This window comes from Penicillium cinerascens, assembly GCF_028974065.1.
Source record: "Penicillium cinerascens strain IBT 15544 chromosome Unknown contig_16_segment0_segment0, whole genome shotgun sequence".
Taxonomy (NCBI): domain Eukaryota; kingdom Fungi; phylum Ascomycota; class Eurotiomycetes; order Eurotiales; family Aspergillaceae; genus Penicillium; species Penicillium cinerascens.
Genome location: NW_026695286.1, coordinates 342,547 through 361,020, shown reverse-complemented (window position 1 = coordinate 361,020; position 18,474 = coordinate 342,547). Strand labels below are relative to the sequence as shown.

The following is an 18,474-nucleotide window of genomic DNA, read 5'->3' as shown; positions in this document are numbered from 1 at the left end:
CCTTGCAAGGTTAGTTTCCAAGGTTTCTGTCCATGTCAAACAGCAGTTCTACTTATGCTTTGCTACCTATCTGGCATTGCTTCCATTTCTCTACGGATTATTATACTACTATCAACACCCTAATTAAATGATTTATTGAAACGAATTTACTCATAGGCCACATATGGCAGGGCACGCAACGTGCGCGCCTATAACCACCTTCCGTAGAGTAATGGAGATATTTCTCTTGAACCTGCGTTAGTTACTATAGTAGACAGAACCGTAATTTGTGTAACGACCTATTCGAGCGTTTTTCTAATTTTCTCAAGATGCGGCTACACCGTTCAGCGACACCCGCATAGCCACCTATCGTCTTCGCCCATGGACATTTCGCTGCTTCTGTTACATCATGTTGAACCACAAGCTTCGCCTTCCCTCCCTTACCGACGCAAAATTCAGACAAAAGTCAAATGACCCTCCGCCAACCCCACACTTCTCGCGATATCGTGGGGTCCAGGGGTCTCACCGTGTTGTCATCGCCAACCCCTGTCATGTGGGTCGCCGATCAGAGATGCACTACAGTAACTTGGCACAGGACAGGCCATGACATCATCTCACTGCGGATTTGAGAGATCGTCTTCACCGATTGGACAGCACTGACGTTCCCCAGACTCTCAGCTGCAAAGTCATCATGCGGGGTAATAAACTCCGTTAGGCTCAACCCGCCACATCCAATCGGGCGTTATCATCCGTCTTTTGATCATGGAACGTCGATCGAAACGTGCCGTTCCCGGGAAATCTCTTGAGTTACCCTGGTTCCTTTAGCTCATTTGTCCTCTTGATGGGGTTAAGGGTCTGGTGTGAGACTTGCCCTCCGACGCAAACCGAATTTTAAGCATCTCCCATAATCAAGCGACGTGTCATTCGGGAAATAATCTAAATTTGAGGACCCGACTTAACCGCTGGTCTTCGTACGGCTGTATTTGTTCTCGTCCGAATAGGAATATGTGGTGTGATAGGTTGGTAGAACAACGGAACTACGGACCAGACTCGTGTATGCAAGTAGACGGACCTGACGGATCTATGTTGGGCCCCGAAGATTGAAGAGGCTGTCAAACGGACATGCAGGGTCTTGGGATACGATTGGGGCTTATACAACCCTGTCACCTAGCCTTTTGCTTGGCAACATATCCATGAGCCTCGAGACCATGTCATGCCGGTGCAGGCCAAGCGGTCGGAATAACCATGCGCCTTCCGCAACCATGGCTGGCAGTTTCCAAGAAATGGTCCCTTGTGGCGGCTTGCTTGGCAGCCTATGACGGCGATTCTGCCGAGGTTGCCCAACCGCCGGCATGACTAGTTGCTAAAGTGCCCTCCAAGGCTGCTTTGGTATGTGTATGTCTAGGTTACAGGCTGTGCTACACTTGTCATTATCTTGCCAGAATATTTGTGTTTGATCAGCTCAGCTACGTATCTCCGGACTCCCCAGCTCTTTTCCAGAGCGAGGGGTGGTCCACATCCTGCCCTTGCATACGCCTAGCTAGCCCTTTGCTTCTTTCATGTTGACAAATCGACTGCTTTCTCCGTTCTCTAAGACATGCCTGCCCAAAAGACATGAGCTTTGACCTGCCACGATCGGCGCCACACAGACATCCCTATTGACTGTCTTCCATGTGCTTTACCATGTTAGGCCGGGCCTCGAGAACGGAACCAATCAGGGATCCATCTCCACCATTCCACAACCCTCTTCCAGATAAACTCTGACTCCTCCACGGAGGATCTACCTGCCTTATTATTTCCTTATGTGCTCGCTTCCTAAAGCTAAGTGGATAATGGTCGCATCTCGCATGCAGCCATTCTCTCCATGCTGACCACAGCCCCATCCGACACTGTAGTTTCTCGCTCGGAAAGTTCGCCCAGCTCCAGCGCATCCAAAGTTAACACGTAGAACCGACAAGGGCAAAACAGTATCCACCATGATCCCACAAATCACTTCACTGGCCTCATACTTATCTCATGACGTCGAGCCTGTTTCGGAAATAGCCTGTGTTATAGATCCAATCCGCCACACCAAGAATTTGCATCCGCTCATCATTCGCCCTGCCATGCACCTGCCTGCTCCACTTTACTAAGCCTGCACTTATTTTTTAGCACGTAGACAGATCATTGGGTTCCGCCCCACATCACAAGTTTGGGTAGTAGCACGAGCGGCGGGATGAGTGGACCCCTGATTTTAGTCCCTCCCATATTCCGATGCACCTGATGAATGTCCATGTCAGGCGTGCTGTTGTTTCCTCTGTTGCCAAGATGGCTCGGCTCTAAGATGACGCTGGATCTGGTGCTGGGTGTAGTGGCGGTGGGCTTGCATATAAGAGTTCCTGTTCTTCCCCTTTGGCTGTCTATCATAAGCCCAAGTTTCTTTTCTTTTCTAGTCTACAAGCCTGAGCTTAAGTAACAATGCGGCCCTTCTCTTCTCCTTCTCCCTTTACGTGGGTGACTTGCACCCTAGCATTTCTTCCGGCAGTTCTTACCACGCCCCTCCCAAAGCGGACACAGGGCGTCTCGATGGGGTTGGATACAGACTTCCCAGACCCAAGCTTCCTTAAAGCCCAGGATGGGAAATGGTATGCGTTTGGGACAAACGGAAATGGCAAACGTATACAGGTTGCTTCCTCAGACGACTTTTCGTCCTGGACGCTATTGGATATCGAGGCCCTCCCCACCCTCTCATCCTGGGAGACGGACAAGGAACACTACGCTCCGGACGTGATTTTGCGTGTAAGTTTTGAGAAAAATATGAAAAGCATACAATTACTCAAGATTTTGCAGGATGATGGAAAATACGTGATGTACTATTCGGGTGAAGCCAAATCCGATATTGGCCACCACTGCGTAGGCACCGCCATTGCGGATAAGCCTACGGGACCATATGTCCCCAGCGACACGCCATTTTCCTGCCGGCTTGATCAGGGCGGATCCCTCGATCCAGCAGGATTCGAAGATGCAGACGGTACTCGATACGTTACATTCAAAGTCGACGGCAACAGTATTGGCCATGGCGGCGACTGCAACAATGGAATCGCCCCTCTAGTCCCCACGCCTATCTTGCTGCAAAAGGTCCAACCCGATGGTGTTACTCCTATCGGCGATGCTGTGCAAATTCTGGATCGCAGCACGGCCGATGGTGATGGGCCACTTGTGGAAGCGCCGAGTCTGGTGCTGCATGATGGAACTTATTTCTTGTTCTATTCGACGCACTGCTATACTGATGAGGCTTACGATGTGCGATGGGCTACTGCTACCAATATTACGGGCCCGTATACAAAGACGAATGTTGAGCTGCTGAAGACGGGGGATGGCCTCATTTCGCCTGGTGGAGCGACGGTTTGTGGGTGTGGAGATCGAATGCTTTTCCATGGGTGGTGTGATGACTCGAAGAAGCAGCGCTGCATGTACCATGCAGGTGTTGACCTGAGCGGACAGACAGCGAATATTGTTTAAAGCGCTACCTTCATGTCTTGTGTTAATTTTTGTTTATCGTGTTTCTGCTTGTCATATACCCCTTATACACTCGTTTTGGATATCATAGCTTTTATAGCAGCCTCGGGAGGATTAAGAATAAAATTGACCAATTTTGGGATTAATCGTTGTATTAGCTTCTATGTCTACATTTGAAAGGTGATGGATGTCATGCCAATTCGTTTTTCATTAGCTTTGCAACTGGGTATTCACAATTCAATATCAAGCAAACTTTTCCTCACGGACACGCTTGCTCTCTTGGAGAACCTGAGCCCAAGCCTCTGCACCTTCAATGGCCAGCTCAGGGTTATCTATATGATTAAGAAGATAGCCTTGAATCTCAGCAGCAGTGAAGATTCCTCCTGGAACAATAGAAGCAAACTCGGCTGCCAGAGGGTGGATTCGAGAGCGCAGAGATTCAAGATGGTCCCAAAATTCTTTCTGTTTCTTTTCTTTCTTCTCTGTATCATTCCGTCCCTTCTCAGTGCTGTGGCTATTGCTCCATTTCGTCGTAATTTTGGCTTTGTCGTTGTTGGGAAGATCACCCTCCATCGGCATATAGATAGATGTGAAAAGATCCTTGATGTTTTCTTGGGTAGCATATCCAAGGAAAACTTGCATGTCCACTCGACCGATTCGAATAAGGGCCTCGTCAAGCCTATCGGCATGGTTTGTTGTCATAACAAGAATGCGGCCCTCGCTGGAGGCAACACCATCGATGACATTCAACAAGCCCGAAAGCGTTATACCATCTTTTTCTGACTTGTCTAGTGGAGGGTCGTCCTCCGCGGAAGCCTCTTCTGTATCTCGAGCAACAGAATCGCTGCCCTTGGATCTGTTGGTGCCAGTCTTGCCCCGGCTGTGAGTAATGCCAGCGGTGTCCACGTCTTCGATCAAAACAATACATTTGTTGGGCAGGTCAGAAAACAACGTGTATAGGTTGTCCTCATCAAGGGCATTGGAATTGAGGGTGAGGAGGTAGAGTGGCAGTCCGAGTGCACCTGCAGCGGCAAAACATAGACTTGTCTTGCCGGTGCCCGGAGGACCATGAAGCAAGTATCCCCGCTTATAGGCAATGCCTCGATTAGAATGCCATCGTCGAGTGCGATTGCACAGATATCTCCTCATGTCTTTGACCAGGGTTTGCTTCTCATGTTTGTCCAAGATCACAGTGGACAATGGGCGCGGTGACCTTGCCATGCAGCGTAACCAGTTGAAAGAATCGCCCGGTGAGTGTCGCTGGGCACGATAGATGATTGTCTTGTTACCGTCGCGGTTCTGAAACTCCTTGCTCGCTTCATCAATGAGCTCTCTAATGAGCGATGAATTGCGCCCAAGGCATGATAGGAACAGTCGCTCATTATAGAGTGCCCAACGCGCAGTTTGGCTCTGTTGTTGTCGTTCCAGAAGCATTGGTCGGCCCTTGTACCAGAAGAAATGCCGACCCTGGGATGGCGTGAACTTCAAAGGCTTGTACTTTTTCCGGGAGATGATATTCGCTTGAGACTGAATTTCCGTCTCGTCATCCATGAAATCATAGATGTCAGAGTCCTCGTCCGCGGAGTCCTCGTCAGAGCCTTCATCCTCGCTATCGCTCCAATAACCGTTCGTCTTGACGCCTGCGACGAAGTGGTTGGTGCGCTGCATGAACGACTGCCGCGACATCCACCACATTACATGATTAAACAGTTCATCGTCGAGCCGAATCTCAGCGTAAGAGACAAAGTGCTGCATGAAAAATCCCGATACGGAGTTGTAGATGTACCGCAGAGACACGCTTAACACAGCCAGCGCGACAAAGTACTGCAGGTAGGCAGTCGGATCGATTTGGAGATATGATACGAAGAAGCGTGAGATGAGTGTATAGCCTGGCACCAAAGCCTCCAGCATGGCCGTATCGGACGGGGAAAAGGAGCTCCTCGTTAACGAGGGATCTGACTGATTCGAAGCCATGGTCGGCGGGGAAAGATCTCGACCGAATTGGATGATCGAATGAATAGTAAAAATATTTCCGAAGAGAAAGTAAACCGGTTGCCAGTGGCCTGTGAAGTCAAGGTAAACGCAAGTCTAGGAACCTAGACAAAGCGGCACTTGCTTTCATCAACAGCAAGTTGAGAGCAAGACTTTATATAGTTCCAGACTGTTCAGCCTCATCTTTTGACTTTGACCACAGTTTCCAAAACAGGATCCCGAAAGAGAAAAGTGGATTGTTGTGGCACTGCTTTTCCGCAGCTGAACCTGCAGCTGCGCCTGCTGCCTGGGCGTTGAGTCACCTATCTAGCGGTGAGTCTTAACTGGATATGATGTGGCTTTTCTGTCGCAGATCAGGGATCTAGCTGGACAGTCCAACAAAAGAAAAGAAAAATAAGCACTAGAAAGTGAAGGTTGGCTCATGTTGGTTGTTGGTGGGTGTTAAGGAGTAACCCGCTAGAACAAAAAGAAACTCTCCCTCGGGGAATCGAACCCCGGTCTCCCGCGCTTATCGATGTTAATGACAAGCGGAAATCATGACCACTAGACCAAGGAAGATGTTCAGTCGATTTACTGCTCGACCACTTGAGTGGTTGATAAGGATCTTGCCCGTTTCATACAATATAGTCCAAAACATTTCCTTTGTTCGAACGCGGTAATCCAATGTACCCGACCACTTGCAGTCATAACATTTACATCAGTCTGCTCTAAGTCTCTTAATCACGTTGTAGCTTATTGTTAGCCCCCAACTCTTATTCGAGTGCTGGGGGGCTTCCCACTGTTCTTGTCGTAAATCCACACGTACATAGCAGTTAATCTCGAGAGTGCTTATCCGATGTTTTCAATAACCCGAAGTACAAGCATCTGGACGAAAGTGATAGCAAAAATGTCTCATTTAGTGTACAATGAATGAGAATTCATTCAATTGGAGTCTACAACGCTGTAGTTCAAAAAATATAAAAAAGGGGGAGAAGGCCTAAACCACAGAAAGATGCTTAGACACTTGTAGGGCACCGGGGGCATAAGTTGGTGCTGGAGTCTTGGCGGGTCTCCCGCGTTGATCTCCCTTTTGTCTCGTCTCCAACTCCACCAAGCTTCAAGCTTCAATGTCTCTCCGCGGCTGACGCGCCCGCCATGCGAATCCCTACGAGCCCTTCGCTTCTATCACCGGCCAACTACGATAATGACGCGGCCTCATTACGATCACCGTCCGAGCAGGACTCCGATTCCGAAGATGACGAATTCCTTCGCCATCCCCGCAGCACCCTGGAGCTTGCCAGCCACGACCGAGCAGTCCTAGATGAGGAGGACGAAATGGAAAAGCTGTTGACTCGGCCCGCGCAAGGGCTGCGCAGAATGTTCAGCCCCAGTGGAGGAAACGTGCGGATTGGGAAAAAGGAACGGCGACGAGCGCGAAAGGAAGCACGTCGCCGGGAAAGAGTTAGCGAGGAGGGAGAGCTGATGTACGAGATGGAAGAAGGGCTCAATGATGATGACTCCCTCATCAGTGGCTCGTCCTCGGATTTGGATGGAAAGGAAGATTATCTTTATGAACCAGTAGGTCTTCGAATTTCCCGTCGACCTTTTTGCACCTGACTCATCTTTACTTGCGCTCTCCAGCCAGCCAAACCATCATTGAGTAAATATTTGTTCATTTTTACCATTGTCGCTGTCCTCTTTTTCATCCTTCTCCTCGGAGCATACAAAGCATCCACTGGCTTCAGAGCTGCGCACGCCAACTCCCAAACATTGCTTTCAAACGGCACTGCACTCTTCGGCCCTACAACCATCCTGATCTCGCTAGATGGATTCCGTGCTGATTTTCTCGACCGAGGTCTGACACCGGCACTGAACTCGCTTATCGCCAACGGTGTCTCCCCGCAATATATGAACCCTAGCTTCCCGAGTGTGACCTTTCCGAATCATTATACAATGGTGACTGGGCTGTACCCAGAGAGTCATGGTGTTATTGGAAATACATTTTGGGACCCGAATCTGGGAGAGGAATTCATCAACACCCACACGTCTATCAGCATGCTGCCAAAATGGTGGAATGCAGAGCCGCTGTGGGTGACCGCAGGAAACCAAGGCGTTAGAAGTGGAATACACATGTGGCCCGGGTCCGAAGCCCACATTGGAGACATGGAACCGGCCTACGTTGATAAATACAATGGATCGGAGGCTCTGTCACGCAAAATAAATCGCGTTCTTGAGCTCCTGGATCTTCCTGGCGCAGAGGATGAATCACACCTGGTGCCGGAGCGGCCTCAATTCATCGCCGCCTATGTGCCTGATGTGGACCGGGACGGTCACAAGTTCGGGCCCAACAGCACCGAGATTCGAGGCACCATTGCCCATGCAGATGAAATGGTAGCGGGGATCGTTGCGGGCCTGGAGAGCCGTAATCTCACAGATCTGGTCAACATCGTGGTCGTCTCAGACCACGGTATGGCCACAACATCCAACGAGCGACTTGTCCAGCTCGACGATCTGATTGACATAAGTCTTGTTGAGAATATTGACGGGTGGCCCTCCCGTGGTCTGCGTCCCAAGCGACCGGAAGATCTGCCAGTTTTGCAGGAGCAGTTGGAAAAGGTGGCCTCCGAATACGAACACGCGATTGAGATCTACACGAAAGAGACCATGCCTGAGCGCTATCACTTTTCGAATAACGATCGTATCGCCCCTCTATGGGTGATTCCGAAGGCGGGGTGGGCGATTGTCGAGCGCCCAGAGTTCGACGTTAAAGAAGCCCTGAAGACGGGCAAGGTCTATCACCCGCGAGGCATTCACGGCTATGACCATGAACACCCGCTGATGCGAGCAATCTTCATCGCCCGCGGCCCGGCCTTCCCTCACACCCCTAACAGTCGCCTCGAAGACTTTCGTAAGTTTAACACTTCATATTTCATTTTGCATGAGCTGACATGATCCAGAAAACACCGAAGTCTATAACATCCTTTGCGACTCTCTGGGAATCGACCCTCTTCCTAACAATGGAACTCTGCGTCTCCCTCTGAAGCCAGTTGGCCTTCATTCGGATGAGAATACGCCGACCCTGGAGCGTCCACCCGATCCACCGGAGCAGCCATCAACAACGACGGCGCTTCCTGAGCCCACCTCTCCAGCATCTGAAGCACCCCCCAAATCATCGCCTTCAGCAGATCCCGACAGGGAGGATGAAAAAGTATCAACATGGTGGGGGCCTCTATACAATAAATTCGAAGACTGGAAGCATTGGGTCGGCGATATGTTTTCCTCCGTGAAGGACAACCACCCACAGCAACAATGAGGGCCAGGATATTTCCTTGCTATTTATCTAATTTTGGGTGCGTTGGATGGTTATGATTGCTGATAGATACCCTTGCTTATAATAATATAATGCATAAGATTTGGAAAACCTCCAGGACATGGCCTGGTGCTAGCGAGGCCTTGCGGTAATCATCTCCTCAACTTGTGCATACTCGGACCTTGGCGTAGGAGACCAAGTGTCAGGGAGCAATTATTAGGCTCAAAGATTCCAAAATACCCGATACCTCGTCACCACACCGCAGCCAATACACGCGAACATACATTTTACGCTTTCACTTCAAACTGGAAACAGAGCAGATGCGCAGTCTCCCTGACGTCTCATCTGTAGCATAACGCTGTCTACATTATTTGGTAGAACGCTCAATTTGGGGTTGACGTGTCAACATTCCAGCCTCAGCATTCCTCGAGATTAATTGTTAACGTTGCAGCTGTCAGATCGCTTGGCATTGCGTTCTGTGCGCGGCGGAAGCCATCGACGCAGGCAGAATTTCCTTTCCCGGACGAAGGATGAGATTTGCGCCGAGAGGGACTGAGTACTTGACTGATATAGCTCTGGACAATGTAGGCGAGTCTACTGCTTTGATCGACGTGAGATGGACACCTGGATGTTGCAGAGATGCATGCCAGCAATCCTTGTCCAATATCGCAGCGAAATCTGTCACACTGTATGCCTTTGGCGAGATACTGTGCCAAATCTCTTTTAGAAGTTGCAGCGTTTGGGATCCCGTCTCTCTTTATACGCTGCCGCAGTCAGCGCTCATGCGACGACACCACAAGCCCAGTGGTGGTATCGCCACACAGCTGCCCTTGAGACCATATCCTGGGATGCCTTGTCAGTACAGCCAGAGCCTATGGGCGTGGTTTGCCTGGTGAAATCGTCCCCGCCTATTGTTCCGGGGTGACAGATTCCGCATTCTCTCGAGATTGTGTGAGGAGCCAGCGATCGAAGGCATCACCGGAAGCGACTATCGCGATCGGGGCTTTTTGAGGGAAAAAGGGCCATTGTTCATGCAGCCATTGAGTGATCGACGAGGAATTCCAGAGTGATGCAGTGATGCCGCGACAGAGACGCTCGAGTTTCCGCATGCGATGCGACACACTTCCTGTTTGGGAAAAGGCATCACGTGATCACATCCCTGCGTCCGTCGAGACTCCCACGGCCACCGCCGCACTCACCGTTCGGCGAAACCTATGACGCTGTTGATACTGAAGTACCCCGTATCAGGGTCTCATGGTGGATCTTACACGGCCGGTGCCCCAGCGTGACATCGTGTCAACCACCCCGGATGCGGAAACTCGCGCCACGCAAATGTCGTCCCACACCTCTACCAAGGCTCCAGTCGAGGGCGCTGAGGCACAGAGAACCACCGAGAGGAACATGCAGAAGAAAAATTTTCGCGCTCTGTCGTTACACGTCATCATATATTTCCCATAACTCACCCAATATGGGCCGGATTTGGACGCCTCGATGAACTATAAGTATGGGCTTCTTATCGCCCGGGACGAAACTCCGATTTCTTCCTTAGTTCGTTCCATCACGTTCAAAATCACCTTCGGTATGTGTTCTTCTCTTGAAGAGATCCGGGGCAAGAGTCTAATTATCCTACAGCCGTCATTCGTTGAAACATTCGCTTCGGCTCCATCCACTCCATCAAAATGAAGTTCACCTCCATTGCCATCATTGCTCTCGCCGCTGGCGTCCAGGCTAGCGCCTTCAAGCAGAATGAGCCCGCGGTCCGCGGCAAGGGCATGGCTAAGGCTGTTGGCACTGGTGTCTCCACTGGCACCCACCCCATCATGACCGGCACCTCCAACAACGGCACCCACGGTGGTAGCAACAGCACCGTCACTGCCACCTCCACCAGCACCTTCTGCCCCGGTGGCTGCCCCCCCAAGCACAGCAGCACCGCCCCCGTGGTTGCCCCCAGCTCCAAGCCCTCCAGTGGTGTTAGCGGCGGCGCCGGCTCCAGCTCCGGCTCCAGCTCCGGTGAAGGCTCCAGCTCTTCCAGCGGTGCCAAGCCCAGCACCTCCGGCTTCGTTCCCTCCAGCCCCGGCTCCAAGGTTTCTGTCTCCATGGCCGGTGCTGCTCTTGGCAGCATTGCCTATGGTGCTCTCGTCTTCCTCGCATAAGAGGGTCGCCTTAATCAATAATTGTGCTTTCTGATTTGATTGGTGTTTTTTCTTCGCCTCTGGCCCTGTTGTCTTCTCTTTGTTGTCTACTTGTGTCTGTTCTGATTTGATCAATGACTGCTGTTCATTGCCTTATCGGTTTGGATCTTGTGGAAATCTGAAGGGTCCAAGATACAGGATGACCGAGGTGAATGGCGTTCAGGTGGAATTTAGATGGTGGTGTTGGTAATGAGATATACATCGACCTAATACAATTCTAATTCGAAAAAGATTAGTGGATGGATGTCTTCCTTTTTCCAGCTTCCTGGTCCTGATAGCTACTTGCTAACTCCGAGACAACCTGAGCAGTTGAATTATTCTAAACAGAGATATCCTGCCCCGTTGCAAATTCTGCAAAATCTTTTGCAGACCTTGGGAGCCTCGTGCCTTGGGAAGGGGAGTCATGATATCTAGACTCAAACCTTATTCTTCAGTTGTGGCAAATGCAACCCGTGCCAGCCACCACGGACTATTAATAGTACGTGGCAAACTTAAGAAGCCGGTTAATAGGTTTCGGGCCTGGGAAAGACAGGAACTTAGAGTAGGAACAAACTTAGAGTTTGAGTTTTGAGTTTGAATTTTAGCCTGTCAATGCAACATCAGGATTTGGGTGATGAGGCGGACATTATATGGAAATCTACATGTCATCGATTGCTTGGAGCCTTTTTATCCTGTTTATTCTATTTCCGAAATAGCTCCAGCGTGATACGGTTATAGGAGTCATCTTGATGCTGTCCCTAGCAGTCGTTGAGTAAGCAGGTTCTTCGTTAGCCAGAATATGACCGCTCTTGATGAGATTCTGCTTTCTAGAAGAGATTTCCGTTGATGATTTTTCGTCGTAAGCTTAGAATTCCATATCGTGTTATCTTTATTCTTGTTCATACCACCAGCCATGCCCTTAATAAACTGACTCCATCCACTCTCCAATCCACTTCTGAATCCATTCCGGCCTAATGCCAGGGATATCCCTCAATCTTTCACTCGCTTTAGCAGTCTGCTTTGTATCCAAATGATTATTACCACCAGCAGACTCAATCTCTTCAAAAAAGTCAAGAAGCTTAGCAGCCGGATTCTTTTCCAGCAAGACCTGCAGGTCGGTTTGGTCCGACCCAGTCTCAATATCACGACGTACTCGCTGAATCCATTCTGAGATTGGCACTCTCTCAATCGATTTACCCGAAGGTTTATTTAGAACATCCAGCACAACTGCGATAATTTCCTCCCATGTTGTCAGATGCGTATTGAGAGGATGGAAGACCTTGCAGCCTTCGGAGGGTTGGCTAAGTGAAAGATCCACGAGTACTTCTGCCAACAGGTCGATTGGCACCCAGTCAACTCGATTTAGTGCTGGGCCTATACTGGCCGGTATGGCGCCTACTTGTAACGAACTCATCACTAGGCTCGGGAACCATTCGGCCTTGTTCCAGAGGCCGGGTGTTTTAACGGCGCCAGCGACTTGTCCGACTCGGGCGAATGAGGTCCGAATCAAGTTTGTTCGCTCTGCGTTGTCTAGAAGTTTTTCGGCAATGTATTTGCTGTTTGCGTAGCCATTTGGTGCTGGTTGTGATGAAGTCACGGTGGCTTCGGGCGTGAGTTGGAATTCAGTAAGATGGTTCATGACGGAACTGATGGAGGATATGAAGAAGAGGTGTGGCAGTTTTGAGGCGGAGGCTGTGAAGTCGATTAGGTTCACCATGCCCCGTAGATCGGGTTTGAAGGATGATAGAGAGAGATTGAAGTTTACGTTCCAGGCGTTGTGGATGATGACAGTTGCAGTGTTCTGTAGCCGCTTAAAAGAGTCGGGTGTTAGTCCGAGGTCCTTTTGAGACAGATCTGTATGCCAGAATGTGACTCTGGAAGAGTCTAACGGTGAAGTCAAATTGTAGAATTTGCTTTTTTGGCGTTGGATATCTGAGGCATCTTTCCTGCGGTTTAGGCAATGAACGTACCCGACTGATGGATTCTTCAGGAGAGCGTCCAATAGATACGTGCCCAGGCTACCCGTTGAACCTGTTAGTATCACAGTATGGAGCTGGTTATTATCTTCGGTAACCCTGGTCTGAGCTTCCTTGGGGCTTTTGGCTAGATTGCCAACCTGGGATTCAAATTCCCTCAGAAGGTCGTCTCTCTCCCTTAGCTGTTCCTCTCTCAATGCCCGGTCCGAGGTCTTCTCATCCCGCATGAGCTGTAGAATGGCTTTTGTAAGGCTCTCCAGCGATGGATAGAGATATATCAGATTTGGAGTGAAAGACGGAAGATCAAGACCATGCTTGAATGATCGGGCAGCTGTGATGACCTGAAGGGAATCCAGACCGAGATTGAAGAAGTTCTCGGCGCCGCTGACTTGTTCGGTACTCCAGCCAGTAACCGATGCCAAAGTCACTCGTATAAAGTCGGATACTTGTTGCACATTGTCCACGCGCCCAGGTCCAAATATCTGTAACTGGGCTGCCAGCTTATCTGCATCCGCGCACAACGCGTCCAACTCCTTGGCGTAGAGTCCGATAGTACCAGCTCGCTGAACTGTGCCTTTACCAGCGCGAAGCATTGGTTTCTCAGGCTTTGTGAACAGTATATGTGTTTTGGTAATTCGGGCGTGGGCGGGACAAACCCGGTTTGTCTCTTCGATGCTGGGCCAAATCTTTTCTATAGCCGCCGCTCGCTCGCTGGGGTCCAGTGCCTTATCACCAAGTTCCACCAGAAGCGATGCTTGAAATCGCTGAGCACCAACGACTAAAGCGCCAGTTATCTCGGTGTTGGCGGAAGTAACGTGCTGCTCCGTCGACACAGGGTTTGTCTTCTCGCCGTTCAAAAAGACAATCACATCATCTGCACGAGAACTCCAGCGCCAAAGATCTGCTTTGTTTTTGTCTGGATGTCGGACAAATAGGTCTCGCGTGGAATACTCTTGTAAATGAGGAAATACAGCGAACGCAAACTGATGTGCCTCTTTCTCCGGCGAACGAGCCATCCACAGTTCATATTCATCTTCCGTGACTTGTCGAAGCTCGACGCCCAGATCCGGGTGGAAATGCATCCATCTCCAGTCCTTAAGGGGGTCACGATTGGATGTACAGTGAATAAGACTCAAGAAGCCCATCTCGGTTGCTCCGTACTGGTTGGCCAGTTGGATCTTCGCTGCAACCTTGTCCCCTATAGCTTGTGGCAGATCACCACCCGCGTACATGAGGTACTCCATATTTTTGCTGCAATAGTCCAAGAGATCCGGGCTCTCGACTAGCTCATTTAGAATTGACGGCACCAGTAAAGCGGTCTCGAAAGGAGTCTGTTTCCGCGCCTCGACCATGGCAGAGGCTGTGGGAAGCCCAGCTCCCGATGGCACAATGATAGTCATGTCGAGGGGGGCGTTGAAGAAGAGTACACTGGCCAAGCCTGCTGCGTGAAAGGGCGGCAGGGCGAGGAATTGTCTTTTCCCTTTCAGCCAGCCGTGTTGGTCGTCGTGTCCATCGACGTGATTCAATGCCACCATCCGCATGTGGGTATTTGCAGTCTCGAGTGTCCAAATAACCGGCTTTGGGAGGCCAGTCGAGCCAGATGTGTGCACGACGACCATCTTGTCACCGGCATCCTTGGGATACGTTTTGTTGAACTCGAAATGCGGGTATTCTTTTGAGAGCAAGTCCTCAACATCGGGTACATCGAAAGCTTCCAGCTGCAATGCATCCACCACTGCTGTAACAGGCGGTGGTCGTGGGGCTGAGGATAGAAATTTTGAGCAATCGAGATGCCTTAGCAGACTTTCATGAGCGGCAATACTGTTCCGCGGCGACGTCAGAAAGATGCAGTATCCAGCCTTGACAGCCCCCAGTACCAATGCAGGATACCGCACATCATTGGCACCGAAATAAGCGAGGATCTCACCATTGCCAGGTCCAAACGTCTCCGTCAGCCATGAAGCAAGGCCATTGATGACGTTTGCAAACTGGCGGTAGGTGATCGGGCGGTAACCTTCTCCATGGCGTACAGGCGATTTGGGGTACTCGGCATAGATCTGATTGCGTTTCACACGAGCAAAATGATCGATAAGATGGGGAAGCAGTTCATTCTCAGGGCGAAACTCCATGATGTGCTCAGTATGGGAAAGGAGGAAACTGGGGCAACAGAGATTATAACATGCGCTTCTCCACTGGAAGTGTCGGATTGAATGAGTTTGTGCCCCTGAACGGTCGAGACCCACTATAAACGTCGTACAACTACTCCGTACATGTTGAAGCCTGTACAACCCCGGAATCCTTGCAAGAAACTCGAATCGGGTTGCCTCGCGGTCCGCAACTAGCCTCCAAACGTGATACGTTGCCTGGAGTAGAAGGCCTGTCCGCACTAATACCGCTGTCAGTCGGTGCGATCGACACCGTTTGGGCCTCGTCCACGAAGGTGGGCAGGGGTTTGAGGCTGAGCGAGCCAATGATAACGTCACGTTTTTGCTGGCTGGCTTTGCCGGGCGCACGGTCGCATGCGAGTGGGATGCAACGTGTTTGTGGTCTAGTGCATGTCTGCTGTGTCTGCTGTCGTTTCGGGAAGTTGTGGTAATGGACTAGCGATGGCCGTTTAAGGCCCCCCGAGGTTGTGCAACACCCAAGGGAAATAAACACACGTGGAGTGGTTGACAGGCCGCGTCAAACTCGATTGAGCAGAATGTGAGACAATTTTCGGAATATTACGGGTGTTGGAACATGTGAATGGAACATTTGAATATTAGAATGACTTGTCTAGCTTGGTTGCAATTGGGAGGATCTTCAGACCTTCCATGGTTCTAGTATTCAACGTAATAAGAACAAGTTGGTCTCGACTTTGACGCTACATCTCATGCATGGAGCAATGCGCTTTTTGCAATGTCGACCTCCTCAGCTGTTCCACAGACCAAACCCGCCGTCTCATCACAATTCTCCAAGGGTCGACTCAGAATATCCTCCCCATCAACAGGATCAATGGCCTTTCCTCCCGCGCATTCCACAATCAGCGCGATAGGAAACAGCTCATACAAGCGACGCAGCTTCGCCTCGCTTGCGCCTGTCACAGGGGACAAATATACACCGTGACCCTTCACCAGCGCGTGCACCACATCTGGCACCAACCCACCACTATAGCGCAATGTATATTTCTTCTCCATATACTTCGTAATCAATCGCATGTAGTTCTCACTCTCTGCTGCCGCCCGGAGATTGGCCGGGGCAAAGTAACGCGTCGTAAATGGCGGGTCCGCGAGCTGCACATTGGACCGAATGACCTGATGGTCCTGTGTCCCAGAACCTCCAACCCCGATCTCAAGACAACAGGGCTCGCTGCCGGGGACCCTCAGGGCTATAATAGCTGTAGTGCGGGGCCCATAGATTCCTAGGACGGCGCCAATTTGTTTCTCCGAAGGCTGTTGGTGGATCGCCGACGCACCGTCCCAGATGCCTATAATAGTGCCCACAGTCCAATTAGGCGCAATGATCGAGCTCCCATCTAGAGGGTCGAAGGCGACTGTGTATTTTTCTGATGTAGGAGACACGTCATCCACGGTTCGGCCGTCGCTAGCAGGCCGCTCCACGGGCTCCTCTTCGCTGCTCGCAGTCAATACGGAGGGGCACTTTGCAAGCGCTGTTCGAATAAGGTTCTCTGCTGCAATATCGACATTCAACTGGCTATCACCAAATGCGTTTGTGGTGCCAGCTTGGGAGACGTGCTGTGACTCGCGTAGCGACTTTGCGATGTCGGAGATACAGTCCAGAAGTGCCGGTAGCACCGAATTGCACAGCTCTGTGCGGCCATTTGGCAGTAACATGGATTTGAGATGACTGGCCATTGCGAGCTGAAGGTGGGATACACTTAATCAGTTCGATCAGGTTTATTCGAGACTGGGGGATGGGCGGGGGGTAATTGTTGGTTGAAAGGTGGGAATTTAATTTCTTTTTGACTTTTATGATAAGATAAAAGTCTAAATCAAGAAAAAATCTAAAAAAAACTTCAACAACATACATACAACACCCAATCCGCCCTATTCAGCCCGCCTTCAGGTAAATCAGGCAGGCAATGGCTCACTAACCTGAATAATTCTTTACCTAAGTTTTCAGTGTGGGAGCCCTAAAAGACCATTTTCACATTTTGCTTCCACGAAGTGTTTACCGAAGCAGGGACCTTGTAGAATTATGTTCGCTTTCAATTTTTCGTTCTTCCACAGCTCTCTCTAGTCTAGTTCTCTCACTAGCAAACATGAAGACCTACAACCCAATAGAGAAAAAAGTTATGTCCTTAATTTCAGTGAACACGATGACTCCACGACCGTGGGAACAGTCCTTCCGCGCACAGAAAAAGAGCGCGATCGGCGTTAACTATTTTCGATCGGTGGGTTCGCCTGCTTACCGTAGACCTAAATCAAGCTAATCATTATTTTAGATTTGTTAAGCAGTACCTGTAGGTGAGAAACCCACCTCATATTAAAGCATACAAAGCTTTGGTAGAGTTATTAGGCCATATTGAAGAAAAGTCTGTAGTTGGAACTATCGAGCATTTCAGAGAGACCCTCGAAGCTACTATAATACGCAAAACGGGGTGTAGGCTCCCGGATGAAACTTCCACGACACTTGAAGAGATCTAAACTTTAGAAACTAGGAGCTGTTCAACTCGGCTAATAGGATAAATAGTGGATATTCAATGGCGAATCGAAAAATAACGACCGAAAATCGTCAGAAGTCTTATGCTGGCTGTATTTACGGAATAGGAATAGTAATTATTGGCTGAAAGGGGGTGACGGAAGCGCTACGGGTAGGGTAAGCCCTAGTTGAGCAGCCCTAAGAATATGACGAAGAATATGACGAAACATGAATATCCCCATCTTCGCCTTCTCTGCTACCCTCGTTCCCTCCCCGGTTTTTTCCATTTCTGCCCTCAAAGTCAGGAGCTTGCACGTAGACCTATATGGAGCGTACGGTCTCACTGGGGGTCTCTCAGAACTTGTCCACTTCATTGTGGCATGACCATCGACCGCTTCCGCTTCTAAAGGGGACGCGGTCGATGGTCATGTCACAGCAAGAGCCTTCCGGAGCCAGATTCGGAGTCAGCGCGTAGAGATTGGAATTGCCTATGCTGGTTTGACAGGCGCGAAACATCTTCTAAGCTCAAGAAAACGTGATGTTGCGCTGAAGCTGAAGCTCTAACAAATCCCTAGGTTGGTGTAGAGGTAACATGGCAGTAGGCACGCAGGGGAACCTGTGCTCCATATTAGGGGGGTTGCCGTCCTGGGTTCGATTCCTAGGCCTGGGATTATTTTCTGATCTATGTGTTGTTGTTTTGGCCGCTTCCACTTCCACAGTAATATCCTATAGTTTCCTTGGGTTACTGAATGACTGACTAAATGTATGAGCTCCTAGACTCAGATCTGTCCGCTGTAAGGCCGATTTGCCAGTAGGTCACTCAACTTTTATCAAGGCTTCCTGATATACAACACACCTCTGCCGCTTCCACCACTCCTTTCCAAAGCACTTTCCGCAGCGCCACCCATCTCCACATCTAGCTTTCAGT

The 18,474-nt window shown here is 50.1% G+C and overlaps 6 protein-coding genes across 6 annotated transcripts; 3 read left to right on the top strand and 3 right to left on the bottom strand.

The window, feature by feature from the left end:
* Positions 1–2,436: 2,436 nt before the first annotated feature.
* Positions 2,437–3,480, top strand: N7498_000128 (glycoside hydrolase family 43 protein; the record flags this gene model as incomplete). The annotated part of the gene is made up of 2 exons (XM_058447191.1): positions 2,437–2,757; positions 2,809–3,480. 2 exons carry the CDS (start codon positions 2,437–2,439, stop codon positions 3,478–3,480), a joined length of 993 nt encoding a protein of 330 aa, XP_058312602.1.
* A 240-nt stretch (positions 3,481–3,720) lies between these two features.
* N7498_000127 (BCS1 and AAA domain-containing protein) lies at positions 3,721–5,451 on the bottom strand (the record flags this gene model as incomplete). The annotated part of the gene is made up of 1 exon (XM_058447190.1): positions 3,721–5,451. One exon carries the CDS (start codon positions 5,449–5,451, stop codon positions 3,721–3,723), a length of 1,731 nt encoding a protein of 576 aa, XP_058312601.1.
* A 1,152-nt stretch (positions 5,452–6,603) lies between these two features.
* On the top strand, positions 6,604–8,761 carry N7498_000126 (Type I phosphodiesterase/nucleotide pyrophosphatase/phosphate transferase; the record flags this gene model as incomplete). Its single annotated transcript, XM_058447189.1, has 3 exons — positions 6,604–7,026; positions 7,090–8,356; positions 8,406–8,761. The coding sequence occupies 3 exons, from the start codon at positions 6,604–6,606 to the stop codon at positions 8,759–8,761; spliced, it is 2,046 nt and encodes a 681-aa protein (XP_058312600.1).
* A 1,676-nt stretch (positions 8,762–10,437) lies between these two features.
* Positions 10,438–10,911, top strand: N7498_000125 (uncharacterized protein; the record flags this gene model as incomplete). The annotated part of the gene is made up of 1 exon (XM_058447188.1): positions 10,438–10,911. The coding sequence occupies one exon, from the start codon at positions 10,438–10,440 to the stop codon at positions 10,909–10,911; it is 474 nt and encodes a 157-aa protein (XP_058312599.1).
* A 937-nt stretch (positions 10,912–11,848) lies between these two features.
* On the bottom strand, positions 11,849–15,034 carry N7498_000124 (secondary metabolism biosynthetic enzyme; the record flags this gene model as incomplete). The annotated part of the gene is made up of 1 exon (XM_058447187.1): positions 11,849–15,034. One exon carries the CDS (start codon positions 15,032–15,034, stop codon positions 11,849–11,851), a length of 3,186 nt encoding a protein of 1,061 aa, XP_058312598.1.
* A 741-nt stretch (positions 15,035–15,775) lies between these two features.
* On the bottom strand, positions 15,776–16,759 carry N7498_000123 (fructose-1,6-bisphosphatase; the record flags this gene model as incomplete). The annotated part of the gene is made up of 1 exon (XM_058447186.1): positions 15,776–16,759. One exon carries the CDS (start codon positions 16,757–16,759, stop codon positions 15,776–15,778), a length of 984 nt encoding a protein of 327 aa, XP_058312597.1.
* Between the last annotated feature and the right edge of the window lie 1,715 nt (positions 16,760–18,474).